Here is a 13,783-nt window from a genome sequence, read left to right as displayed (position 1 = left end):
CATTTCTACACAGTTTCATACATATGGAATCATACTCTAGATCATTCTTTTGTTTTGCTATTGCTTTGGTGAAGCAGGGCTTGGTTTGTCTTTGTTTAGTGTGATGCTTTTGAAGTCCATCATTAGTGTTAAATCTATCAGTAGTTTATTCTTTTCAAATGCTTTACAATATTCCCATAGTGTAGTATGTTATATTTGTTTATTTATTTTCCATTTGCTAGACATTCGACTCACTTCCAGTTTGGAGCTATTAGGAATAATTTTTCTGGGAACATTAGTGCACAAGTCAAAAGCATATTTCTAGACATTTGTTTATATTTCTCTTTATATGAAAGCTTCATATTTTTGCTAACATTTGAAACTCTGACCATTTTTAACTTTCGGGAATGTTTTACATTATTTAATGTCCAAAGACATTGGGAGTTGTTATGTTTATTTATTTGCCATTCATATATTTCCTTCTGTAAAGTTTTTACAAATGTTTTCCCCATTTTTATTTTGTTTTTAAAATAATGAGCTTTAAAAATTCTCTACATATTTAGGATATAAATTATTTAACATATGTGTTCTTTTTATTTATATATAACAGCGGAATGCATTACACTTCTTATTACACATATAGAGCACAATTTTTCATATCTCTAATTATATACAAAATATATTCACACCAATTCATGTCTTCATACATGTACTTTTGATAATAATGATCATCACATTCCACCATCATTTATAACCCCATGCCCTCCCTTCCCCTCCAACCCCTCTGCCCTATCCTGAGTTCATCTATTCCTCCCATGCTTCATCTCCCTATCCCACTATGAATCAGCCTCCTTATATCAAAGAAAACATTTGGCATTTGGTTTTGTGGGATTGGCTAACTTCACTTAGCATTATCTTCTCTAATTCCATCCATTTACCTGTAAATGCCATGATTTTATGCTCTTTTATTGCTGAGTAATATTCCATTGTATATGTGGGATTAGGCCCCAACTTTCTTAATAAGACACCTTTGGCAGAAGAATTAAAATCAAGAATCAATAAATGGGATTGACTCAAACTAAAAAGTTTCTTTTCAGCAAAAGAAACAATGTGTGAGGTGAATAGAGAGCCTACATCTTGGGAGAAAATTTTTACTCTTCACACATCAGATAGAGCACTAGTCTCTGGGGTATAAAGAACTCAAAAACTAAGCACCAAAAAAAAAAAAAAAAAAAAAAACCCAATCAATAAATGGGCCAAGGAGCTGAGCAGACACTTCTCAGAAGATGATATATAATCAGTCAACAAATATATGAAAAAAATGTTCATCATCACTAGCAATTAGAGAAATGCAAATCAAAACCACTCGTAAGATTTCATCTCACTCCAGTCAGAATGGCAGCTATTATGAAGGCAAACAACAATAAGTGTTAGAGAGGATGTGGGGAAAGAGGTACACTCATACACTGCTGGTGGGACTGCAAATTGGTGCAGCCAATATGGAAAGCAGTACGGAGGTTTCTTGGAAAATTGGGAATGGAGCCATCATTTGACCCAACTGTCCCTGTACTCAGTCTATACCTGAAGAATCTAAAAACAGCATATTATGGGGACACAGCCACATCAATGTTTATAGCAGCACAACAAAATAGCTAAACTGTGGAACCAACATAGATGCCCTTCAATAGATGAATGGATAAAAAAAAATATGGTTTATAACTGTATTTCTCCTAAAATATACCTATCTTTTCAATAAAAATCTTCATTTCATTTTTATAAATGCTGGCTTATTACCTTTTTCTTTTATGGTTCATGCTTTTTATGTTCTAAGAAGTATCTCTTTTCCCAAGTTAAAATCCAAAGACTTCTCTCCTGTGTTTTCTTAATTTTTAAATTTTTAGCTCCTAAATTTAGGTTCATTTTGCATAGTAACTTTTATATGGTATAAAATAATGGTCAAAGCTCACTTTTTTAGTGGCTACCCAATTTTTTCAATACCATTTATTGAAAAGACTATTCTTTTTTTCCATTGAATTACTTTTATCTCTTTTTCTAATCAATTTACTGTACATATGCTCATGCATTTTTGGACTGGTTGATTTCACTGTCTGTATGTCTATCCTTACATCTGGATTACTGTAGCTTTCCAGCAAGGAATGTAATCAGGATTGTATACTCTTCAACTTTGTTCTTCATTTCCAATATGTTTAGGTACATTTCCAAATAAATTTTCAATTCAGCTTCCCAATTTCTTGACCAAAAAGCCTTCTAGAATTTCATTCATGTTACATTGAATGTGTAGATCAATTTGAAAAAGAAAATTGACTTCTTAAGAATATAGGATCTCCCCGTGTATGAACATGGCATAACTTTGCATTTATTTAGGTCTTTACGATTTTCCTCAGCAATGATTTATAGTTTTGGGGCATGCAAACCTTGCAGACATATTGTTGAATTTATATTCTATGCAAAGGTAAGTACTATTCTTTGTTCCATTTCACTCTCTAATTACTTGTTGCTAGAATAGAAAATCATCATTTTAATACATTACACTTCTGTAATCTTTCTAGAGTATCATTCTAGGTGCTTTTTTGCTAGATTTATTGAGGTTTCTATGTAGCTAATCATGTCTTCTGCAAGTAAAATTTTACTTTTTCCTTTCCAGTCTGTGTAACTTTTACTCATTTTCTTTTTGTCAATAACTTTTACATCTATGTTAATAAGCATATCCAAAGAGTTTTTTAATAGTTTTGTTGGTGTTGGTATTGGGCTACTGCTAGCTTTATGAAATAGGTTGAAAAATATTCCTTTCTTATAATTCCTAAGTTTGTACCATCAGTGAAATAGAAAACAGGAATAATTTAGAGAAAATCAATCAATGGTTCTTTGTAAAGATCAATAAAGTAGTCATATTCTAGAAAGATGAATTTTAAAAAGGAATAAAGTAGAAATAATCAATATCACAAATGAAAGAGGGGACATCATTATATATCATAAAAACACTAAAGTAATAATATAATAATAATATATACAATTTTATCAATAAATTCAGCAGCTTGCATGAAATAAAATTTGCTTAATTTGATTTTTTTATTTTTAAGTTTTCCTAATTAATATAATATTCATTGAAATAATATGTACTCTAGCATTGTTGGAAGAAATATTTTATTGAATTATATTATCCTTAATGATTTTGATTTCTACATGTTGTCCCAATTACCAACAGTGTTTAACAATTGTTCTGATTTAGCTGTTGGTTCTTCTATTTCTCTCAGGTTTTGATCATGTATTTTAGAACAGTATCATAGAGGTATGCACATTTAGGATTCTTATGTCCTTTTGAAAAGATGGCACCCTTACGATAAAATGTCCTTTTTCAGCCCTGATAATATTCCTTCTTCTGAAATGTTCTTTTTTTCTGATATTTATATAGCCATTCTATCTTTGTTATGCTTGGTATTTGCATAATGTGTTATGTATATTTTTCCACAAAAAATTGTTTATGTTATCTCTAATATTTCAGTGTTTCATTTAGATATTGCATACTTAAATATTTGTTGTTTGTTCAGTCTTAATACTTTGGACTTTTAATTATAGTATTTAAATCATTTTTATTCAATGTAGTATTGATATGATTAGATTATGTGCCCCTCCCTCCCATCTCCATACTGGGGATTAAACCCAGAGCACTGAGCCACTGAGCCAGATCCTTCTCCCTTTTTATTTTTATTTTTTTATTTTGAGATAGGGTCTCACTAAGTTGTTTAGGTCCTCATTAAATTGTTAAAGCTGGCTTTGAATTTGTAATCCTCCTGCCTCAGTCTCCTAAACTGCTGAAATTATAGGTGTATACCACCACACCAGGCTATGTCTGCTTTTTCTGTTCACTTTTAACTTGCCTTATTTATTCTTGGCTTTTCTCTTATTTTCCTGCCTTCTTTTGGATTGAATAACTTTTAAAATGACAGTTTTCTTTCATTTTTAGATTATTGGGTAACCCTGTTTGTTTTATGGGTTAGGTGTTTTTTGAGGGATATACATTTTTCACTTTCCAAAAAGTACCTTATATAAGACCTTTTTACATATATCATAACAACGTTTACAGTGATAAATCTCCAATTGCTTTTTCCTGTTCTTTGTGATATTATCATATATTTTATTTATTTGTGGTATATATCTCACAATAAAATCTGATTTTGATTTAAATAATCAATTATCTTTTTCAAAGAAGAAAAATGTTTTTTTTCTGTTTGTCCATATATATACACATATGCAGATATATATATTTAATTCCAATGCTTTTAATTCCTTTTTACATATCCAGCTGTCCATATCATACCAATTTTCTTCTTTCATTTACTACCTTCCTAATTTTTATTGTTATTTTTTCTAGTATCTTAGTCTACTACTATGATTCTTTTCTTTTTTTAAAAAAAAATGTCTATTTTTTCTTCATTTTTCAAAGATATTTTTGGTGAGTATATAGGTAGATAGATAGATATTAGTTTTCAGCTATTTAGTTATACTGGATTTTTTTTTATAATTTTATGTTTTCCCCCCACAAGATTAGTTGGATCTGTTGATTTTATAAGATAACCATTTTTTCAAATTTGAAAAAATTTTGACCCATTACTTCTTTAAATACTTCCCTATACTTTACCCCAGTCACTCTTTCTCATTAATATGTACACTGGGCCACTTGTTTTTTTCCACCACATCTCATTGAAGCTTTGTTTGTTTGAATTACCATTTTCCACTTAACTCTATTACTAAGGTGTGACCCTTCTGAGAACATTACCCAAAGCATTATATTGTGTCTCTCCTGTCCTGCTGTTGGGAATATAGACTATTCCAAGATCACTGTGAAGTCTAGGGATTTTCTCAGTCCAGGATTTTTTTTTTTTTTTTTTTTGTTTGGTTTGGTTTTTTGTTCATTTGTATTGTTTTGTTTTGTTGGTACTGGGGATTGATTTCAGGAGCCACATCCCCAACCCCATTTTGTATTTTATTTAGAGACAGGGTTTCACTGGGTAGCTTAGCACCTTGTTTTTGCTGAGGGTGGCTTTGAACTCTCAATCCTCCTGTCTTAGTCTTCCTAGCCACGGAGATTACAGATATGCCAGCATACCCCGCTCAGCCCAGGGTTTTTTAATGCTTTATTTTCCCCAACCAGTAGAATTTGTTCTACATGCACTCATCAGCTTTCAGACAAGGACTCAAAGGGATCCTTGTGCAAATCTCTGGAGTTCTTTCTCATTCAAACATCTTGATTTTCGAACATATATTATACTTGTTCCCATAAATTTTAGTTGCTTTGCCTTCTCTAAACTCTACCTTTTGTCCCTTTGGTTTCTCCTCTCTGTGCATTGCAGCTTAGAAATACCACCCCCCATACACCACAGCCTAATTTGTTTTTTTCTTGTCAAAATTACAGTTCTGTGATTTCTGTTATCCAATGTCTCATACAATTGTGTCTTGGTTTTTATTTATTTATTGGTTTCTTAATTTAACAGCTGAAAAAGAGAGGAGGTAAAGCTCTATATGCTGTAAAATCTAAGAAAGAGTCTGTTCAAAAAGAAGAATCAGTCATAAGTCCCAAATATAACATTAGGGCCAAGTAAGACTAAAGATGAACTGTGTTCATTAAGTGTAAGAACAGTAAGTAAGGACATTTGTTATGTTAGTTAGAGCTGTTCCAATCAATCAGATTGAGTTAGGGAATATTGAAAGGTGATAAATGTGATAACCAGGTGTGGTTATCTCTTTGTTAGATCCCTCTAGAGATGGGAACTCATTTTTCCACTCAGCTTACGTACAATACTAGACTCTCTCCAGTTTTATACGTGCGTGATAAAACATCTGAATGTCAACCTAGAATATACCGAAATAGGAGAGAACAGGGTGTTTATTGGCAATTGTTTGAGGAAGTTGATCTGACTTCAATTAAACACGTGACAGAAAAAATAAAAACTATACAGGACATTCATTTTTCTATTGCCCATGGAATTGTTAAAATTGAAATTTCCTAGAGCTCCTTTTGACAAACGAAACTAAAATTTCTCAAGAATGTCAGATCTTATGAGTATAAATAATGCTCTAAATTTCTATGATTGACTTTATGTATTTCCAATATCATATCCATGCATCTGAGGGGGTCTCTTCCCTTCTATCCACAAAGTCCTATTATATAGCCAAACTCTAATGAAACTCCTAAAATTACAGCTGCTAGTAAATTTTTAGGATATAAATCAGAATATAATATAATTTAAATCTCTATAAAAGCATAGTTATTTTTCAGTGCTATCACTTTATTGGCCCTTGGATAAACATTAAGCTGATTCAAATTTTTGATTACTTTGAACAATTTTTAAAAATCTAAACTTCTGAATAGTAACACATGTTACATTTTGAAGAACTACACAATGTAACAATTAATGTAGCCCTCACAAATAATTTATTTACAAGCATACATTCTAGTACTTACAAAAATTGGATGAGTTTAATTTAAATGATCGGTGACTGGAGGATTTAACTTCTCTTTCTTTGTGTCATGGATAATTTCTCTAAGCTGAGGCGTGAGCACACACATCATTTGAACTGCTATTGAAGTAGAATACAAAGCTGCCACTTTACTAGCAGGGGAATAGTGAATAAATCCTTTATTGCTAAACAAACATTACATCTAATTATTATTTAAGTTTGATGTTAATATCATGTTATCTATGCATATAGTTAATAGCCCCATTTATTCCCCCCTCTAACTTCCCAAATAAACTTCCTGATATGGACAGGTCCCACTGTCTACTCTCAATTCTTCCTCAAGTATTTATGCTATCTATGGTTTTGAACAATAAATTCAGTAGCAGACATTTTTATATTTTTATTATTTAAAGATATGTATGTTTCACAGAACTTTTAAAACTATAACTATAGCTTTCCATACCACATCATACTTTTGCTTCTGACTATGGCTCATCTTGTTTAAGTGAATCCATACATATTCAATGCAATTGGCAAGGAAAAATTATATGAATGAATTAGTAAACCATCATAATTTTGAAACTTTATTCTACATCTGATGTTCTACAAAGATGAGTTGCTTGGGGGTTATTACAATGGGTTATTCCCATATTTGCAATGTAACAAATAATTTTGGAACTTTTGGTTTAAAATAACTTTAGTAGCCATCTCTATTGCAGCCTTTTTCCTCCATAGCAATGAAGAGATAGAAAAATACTGTAAAACACTCAAAGTAAAGCCTGATTGTTTTCGTATCAGAGTCTCGGAAGATTTTTCACCAAACATTTGAGCAGGAAAAAAAAAAAAAAAAACACAAGAGAAACCGATGATTGTATATTACATCCTAGAAAGAGTAGTCTTCTAAATAAGCTATTATTAGGAGGAACAGAAGCAGGGATGTCCCCATAGACAGTGGATAGAAGAATAAGCTGAGCAATGAAGTGGGAGCCAGACTTGGTTATGCATTAGAGCTGTAGATCTGAGAAGGATGATAAAGTGAGGTCACAAAGCATAAACACCATCTGGTGGTAAAGTCAGACCGAGAGGTGTGAGTCTCATTTGAGTACCAACTCAGGCCCCAGTCCGGAGAGAGAAACCACACAGTTTATGTAAACAGGGAAAATTGTATATAAATAATGGTTAACTGAAAAAAAGGTAATTAGTAATTTAAAAATAATAAAAGAATTACATAGCATGTAGAAAAGAGCAGCTATTACCTGTTAGCCAAGAGAGAATGGATACTAAAGGAACTGAGGGCTAGGACAGAGCACATCCCTCACCCTGGTGAGGCTGACATTCAAAGGAGGGTATACAAACCACAGGTATCAACAGCCTACTTGTCATTAAAACAAACAAACAAACAAACAAACAAACAAACAAACAAACCCAGCAAATCATCAGAGTTAGTGGCCAACTGCTCATCTTTGGAAGCAGTACCATTTTGGTGGACTACAGACATGCAGAAGCTATTCAAAAGCAGTATCATTTCAGAGTTGTATGATGCGGAGAGAAGCCATTGAGAAAGGTGCCTATGGGGGAGAGTGGCCTGAAGGCACAGCTGGGACACCTTCAGGGCCTTAGGATTTTGTACTAAATAATAAAATAATAATGGTAACAATATTAATAAAGAAACATAAACAGGATGGAAGTTTCTTGGACCTCTTTGGATCTTCTCAGGGCCTTCATTGACAAAGCCTGACACACTGCCACCTGGCCATAGAGACATTTCTACAAAGTCTCACTACAGTAAAGCAGGGTGGATTTGGAGCTAGAACCTGTAGTTTGACAAGTGGCACAAATGGCCCCTGAAAATGATTTATTCCAAGATTCTAAATGACTTGTTAGGAACCCACTGGAATTTTCACTAAATGTCAAGAGATATGAACTCTAGATCAAGAGCAGAAACTCTTAAGAATGTAAGACAAAAGGACAACTGGGAGATCAGAAATTGAAAATGAGTGAAATGCAAAAGAAATTATTCAAAAGAAGATAAAACTGCAATTGTAATTAAAACATGCATTGGTGCTATAGACATACCAGAAAGTTCTCATTATATAAAACAGGAGCTGAAAAAAATGGAGAACAAATTTGAAATGTCAATACAACTAGAAAGGTAAAGGAAGGAAGAGGATTAGGGAAGACATTAGGAGATTTAGATTTGACAGACAGATAAAAGTAATCCTTTAAGAATTATAGTTGATCCTGAAGAAAAAAATTAATAAAATAGAACAGATAAAAATATCAACAATACATCAGAATAAGAGTCAAATTTGCATCAAAAACAATTATGTACTATAATTCCAGTGACTCAGAAGGATGAGGCAGGAGGATCAAGGGTTGAAAGCCAGACTCAGAAGTTCAACAAGGCACTAAGCAACTCAGTGAGACCCTCTCTCTAAATAAAATACAATAAAGGACTGGGTTTGTGGCAAAGTGTTTTAGTGCCCCTGAGTTCAAATCTCAGTACCAAATAATAATAATAGTAGTAGTAATAATAATAATAATAATAATAATAATAATAATTGCTATTATTATTATTTTTTAAAATTATTATTTCTCAAACTGAAAGAACTCATCATGTTCTGGTAAATTAATGAATACCCTCAAATTTTTAAAAGTTTGAGCAAAAATTTTATTACATAAACAAACTGAAAATAATGCATACAACTGAGGTGAAGAACAGAGGTCACCAGTCAATTTCCTCAAATCTGGGCTGTCTGCAAAGCTAAACTTCAAAAACCAATAAATAAGATGTCAAGTCTCGAAGCTCACCCTGGCTTCTCTGCATCTGGATTGCTTCTCCTCTTATGTTCTCATAGCATTTTCCATTGTATAGTGCTTATTCTGTCATGTTATAATACGTATTTATTGGTCTCCCTCCATTGGACGTAGGTATGCTCCCATAGAACTTTCATGCTGCAGTAGTGAATCAATGTGTAATGAATATGAAATGAAATTTTGTTGTCTTAAGTATACTCTTTGAAGCAAAAAGTATTTGAAGAAAACCCATATCTAACCCTTCCCCACTATGGAAAGACAGAAATAAATACATTTCTTCTTATTCACATAGCATTATTATTTCTATTTGTATAAATGGAAGGAGCAATTTTAACTTTTGGATCTACTGCTGTTTCCCAAGTAACTAAAACAAATAGTACAAAGCATTTGATAGATACAGGATTGTTATGTGTTTGAATAAAGCCTAAGAGCATTAAGATTAAAGTTGAAGATATTTCCTGTGAAGCTGTATTAACAGTCACTGTCTTTCTCTCCTCTGTAGGCTTGCAATTGCAGCATGGTGGGCTCCTTGGATTTCCAGTGCAATGTGAACACAGGCCAGTGCAAGTGTCACCCAAAATTCTCTGGTGCAAAATGTGCAGAGTGTAATCGAGGTCACTGGAACTACCCTCACTGCAATCTCTGTGACTGCTTCCTGCCAGGGACAGATGCCTCCACCTGTGACTCAGAGACTGGAAAATGCTCTTGTAGTGATCAAACTGGGCAGTGCACTTGTAAGGTAATATGCTGTTGAAATGCTTCAAGGAAAAGCCCCAATTCTGATTCCATTCTTCAGTTTCAACTTCATGAGGTATTTGTTAATCCTGTTTCATTAAACTGTACCAAAAAAAAAAAAAAAAAAAAGGTCATTGCCAGAATTTCTCAAGTTCTCCAACACAGATAAGTTATGCTTTTCAATAACTTACTTTCAACCCAAACCCAACTTTTTCCAGTTGATAGAGATGATGTATTTTCAATAGTAAAGCTAAAGTAGTTTTTTAAAATATATATTTCCTTTGATTAAACTAGAATAATCTGTGGGGTGGGGCAAATAAGACTTTTTTAAACATCAGAGAAAATCACAGCTAAACACTAGGCTTAAAAAAATTCTCTCCTAAACTTAATCTTTAATCACTGCATATTGGGAAATGCATTTACTGCTGAGAAAGTTCAGTAAAATTTCACCACACTGACATTGCAAAGAGTGACTGTGCAAATTTCAGCTCTCATTAATATTGTCAAATGATGTAGAAAAACAGACAATTAAAAAGGATGAAGGATTTTCCCCATTAAATATTTCTGAAAAATCAATCCAGGATACATGCAGCTAAAACTGTGTCAGAGGGATCTTTTCAAGATAAAATCTATGGAAAGAGAGAAGGAGAAAACAGAAAGAGGTAATCTGGGAGTGGTTGTCAGTATAGTCTTAAGGATTTAGGAAAATGACAACTTCTATCAACAAAGGACCCAGTCAAAACTAAGTAAAAGGCTACATTATTACATAGTATAGTTATATTTATGTGCTGTATATAATATGTGTTATATGACATAGACATTATATTATAACTTGAAAATGTACATTTTTTTAACCTCTGCCTGTTTTAATTTTACTTTTGGAATTCTCATGAGGCTTTCATGTTGCTCACAGCAGAATTGTAAGAAAAGTGCCACTTAAATTTAAAAAATATGTATCCACTACCCTTAGTAATTGATGCATTTATAAACAAAATACTTCTTTTAAAAACTCATGAAATTCTAACAATGAGGTTAAATACATATGGCATTAAGATGTGAGTCTAATATTCAGTATTCTTTTATTTTATTAATGAAGTATAAATGTGTTCCTATTATTCACTATTAAGTTGGTCTCCTCCTAACATTGTTGTTATGAACTCGAATGGGCTCTCTTCTTTCTTCAGGTGAATGTGGAAGGCATCCACTGTGACAGGTGTCAGCCAGGGAAATTTGGACTTGATGCCAAGAACCCACTTGGCTGCAGCAGCTGCTATTGCTTCGGTGTTACTACTGGGTGCTCTGAAGCAAAAGGACTGATCCGAACGTGGGTGAGTATGGAGTTGCTGAGCCGTGTAATGGCATAATGTTAGTTCCTGCTGGCATCTTTTAGTTGGGCACCGAGGGATGGTAGGTAATGGCAAAACATTTAAGTAATCTTTTCCCCTGTGCACGTTCAGAAATGGTAAAGGGGCTATGTGCCATTAGGCACTTGGAGTAAATGACTTTTTAAAAAATTCTTCCTTAAAGATAGTTCATTTATTCTTGATAAGGAAATAGATGTGAAGTGAAGAGGAAGCATTGTCAGGGAGGCATTACCCTTTCACATGGGAAGAAGCTCTGTCTTGAGGAATGAGGGCACCAGAGCATGAATTTTGATATGTAGTAATGCAGCAATGAAAACCAACCAGAACTTGTTGCATGTATTCCAACAGTCCTTAGGAAATTTTCAGTTTTTAGTGTGGGAGCCTGCTCATATTTAACCTTAATTTTCTTTTAACTCTTTTTACTTTTAAATTCTATTTTTATTAGTTTAAAATATTTCAGTTTTCAGATATTATAGTTTTCATTATGCACACTAGTTAAAAGGACTCATCCCCTGGCATGCTCACCACTAGGTGCTCTATTTCTTGTGAGAACCCCTCAATAGAATGGGAATAGGCACTGTAGATAGATGTACAGCCCATAACTTAGTTTTAAAGTAATGCCCCAAAGACTTCAACTCAGCTTCCGGTTGCATTTTTTACCTAACCCAGGTAACTCTGAAGGCTGAGCAGACCATTCTGCCTCTAGTGGACGAGGCTCTGCAGCACACAACTACCAAAGGCATTGCTTTTCAACATCCTGAGATTGTAGCAGACATGGATCTGGTGAGACAAGACCTCCACTTGGAACCTTTTTATTGGAAACTCCCAGAACAATTTGAAGGAAAGAAGGTAAAAATAAATAAATAAATAAATAAATACACTTATAAATTCACATAAAAACAAAGTAAAAAGTAAAAGATGCTTTTGGAATCACACTGTTTGGAGTATTACCTACATCTCCATTTTCTTTTGTTAGTTGATGGTCTACGGAGGCAAACTCAAGTACACAATCTATTTTGAGGCTCGGGAAGAGACAGGCTTCTCTACTTATAAACCTCAAGTTATCATTCGAGGTGGGACTCCTACTCATGCTAGAATTATCATCAGGCATGTGGCTGCACCGCTCATTGGCCAACTGACAAGGCATGAAATTGAAATGACAGAGGTAAAGTTATTGGTTGATTAGTACCAGGATACCAATTGCTTTGCATTCAATGTTGTCAACGTGGTTTCTTTTCTTACTCACAGAAAGAATGGAAATATTTTGGTGATGATCCTCGAGTCACTAGATCTGTAACCCGAGAAGACTTCTTGGATACACTATATGACATTCATTATATTCTTATCAAGGCTACTTATGGAAACATCATGCGACAAAGCAGGTAAACTGTGACAGAAAATGTTCAAATTAGACTCTTCAGGACAGGTCAGTAAGACACCAGATAAAATTTAGAAGTGGTTGCTTTTGGAATGTGATAATAAAAAAACAAGCCAAGGGTGGCATTACTACCAAAAAAGGGAAATAGCACAAAAAGCTGAGTAAATCAGAGAAAGAATATTGAATTCACTTTAGATGGGGAGAGTTAAATTGCTAGTCCAAAATGCAGGAAAACATGTAGTTTAGATCACATATAATTAGTTGCTGTGCCATAAATGTGTTATAAGATTGCTAGAAAAGTTCCCTCCTTCTTCTCTCAGGGAAACCAGGTAGGGCCAAGTTAGTCTGGTCTCTTCCAACTCTGAGCATCCTCATCTCTTCACCCCAGTGTACCATCCATGTATTTCCCCTATGCACCATTTACCTATGCGTCATGACATGAAACAACTGGAAATCATATTGAAAACACACAGAGAGAGAGAGAGAGAGAGAGAGAGAGAGAGAGAGAGAGAGAGAAGAACAGCAAGAATGAATGAGGTATCATGGAAGCCAAGCCATTGTAATACTTCCAGGGAGTATTCAAAGTTTGGTATGACTCAAAGAGGCCAGTTTAAATGAAGCCTATTGGGACTGACACTTGGGACCACACTGGTCACATTCTTAATGCCGGTTTCAATTCCTGGTGCAGGAATAATCTCAAAATTGTAAAGAATGAACAGCACACCATGAAGCAAACTGTGAGCATGCACTGCTGTTTCCATGAATGTAATTACAAAAGGGAGGAATGACAGTGTCAAAAGTCAAGGGATAATTGTTCAATTTGAGATGGAAGTAACATTTTAATGAATATTAGGAAAGGATTAGTAGCAAAGAAAATGTTAAAAATAAGAATAAAGAGAGAATAATGGTGAAGCCAGGAGACTTTGATAACACAAGGGCACCTAATATTTTTCTTTAGTAGAATGAGCAACTTATTCAATGAGATAAAATGAGAAATCACTCAGATGTAGGTAAGTCTTATACCATAGAA

General features: G+C 33.7%; 1 protein-coding gene across 1 annotated transcript in view; it reads left to right on the top strand.

Annotated features, from left to right (window-relative positions):
• Positions 1-13,783, top strand: part of Lama2 (laminin subunit alpha 2) — a 566,319-nt gene that overhangs the window by 364,740 nt on the left and 187,796 nt on the right. Inside the window, exons 23-27 of the mRNA XM_076858266.2 lie at positions 9,779-10,015; positions 11,196-11,339; positions 12,045-12,224; positions 12,352-12,540; positions 12,624-12,757. Of these exons, the coding sequence (XP_076714381.2) occupies positions 9,779-10,015; positions 11,196-11,339; positions 12,045-12,224; positions 12,352-12,540; positions 12,624-12,757 (884 nt within the window). The remainder of the gene's footprint in view (positions 1-9,778; positions 10,016-11,195; positions 11,340-12,044; positions 12,225-12,351; positions 12,541-12,623; positions 12,758-13,783) is intronic.

Source organism: Callospermophilus lateralis, chromosome 6 (genome assembly GCF_048772815.1).
Source record: "Callospermophilus lateralis isolate mCalLat2 chromosome 6, mCalLat2.hap1, whole genome shotgun sequence".
Classification (NCBI taxonomy): domain Eukaryota; kingdom Metazoa; phylum Chordata; class Mammalia; order Rodentia; family Sciuridae; genus Callospermophilus; species Callospermophilus lateralis.
This window is presented reverse-complemented; position numbering and strand designations above follow the sequence as displayed.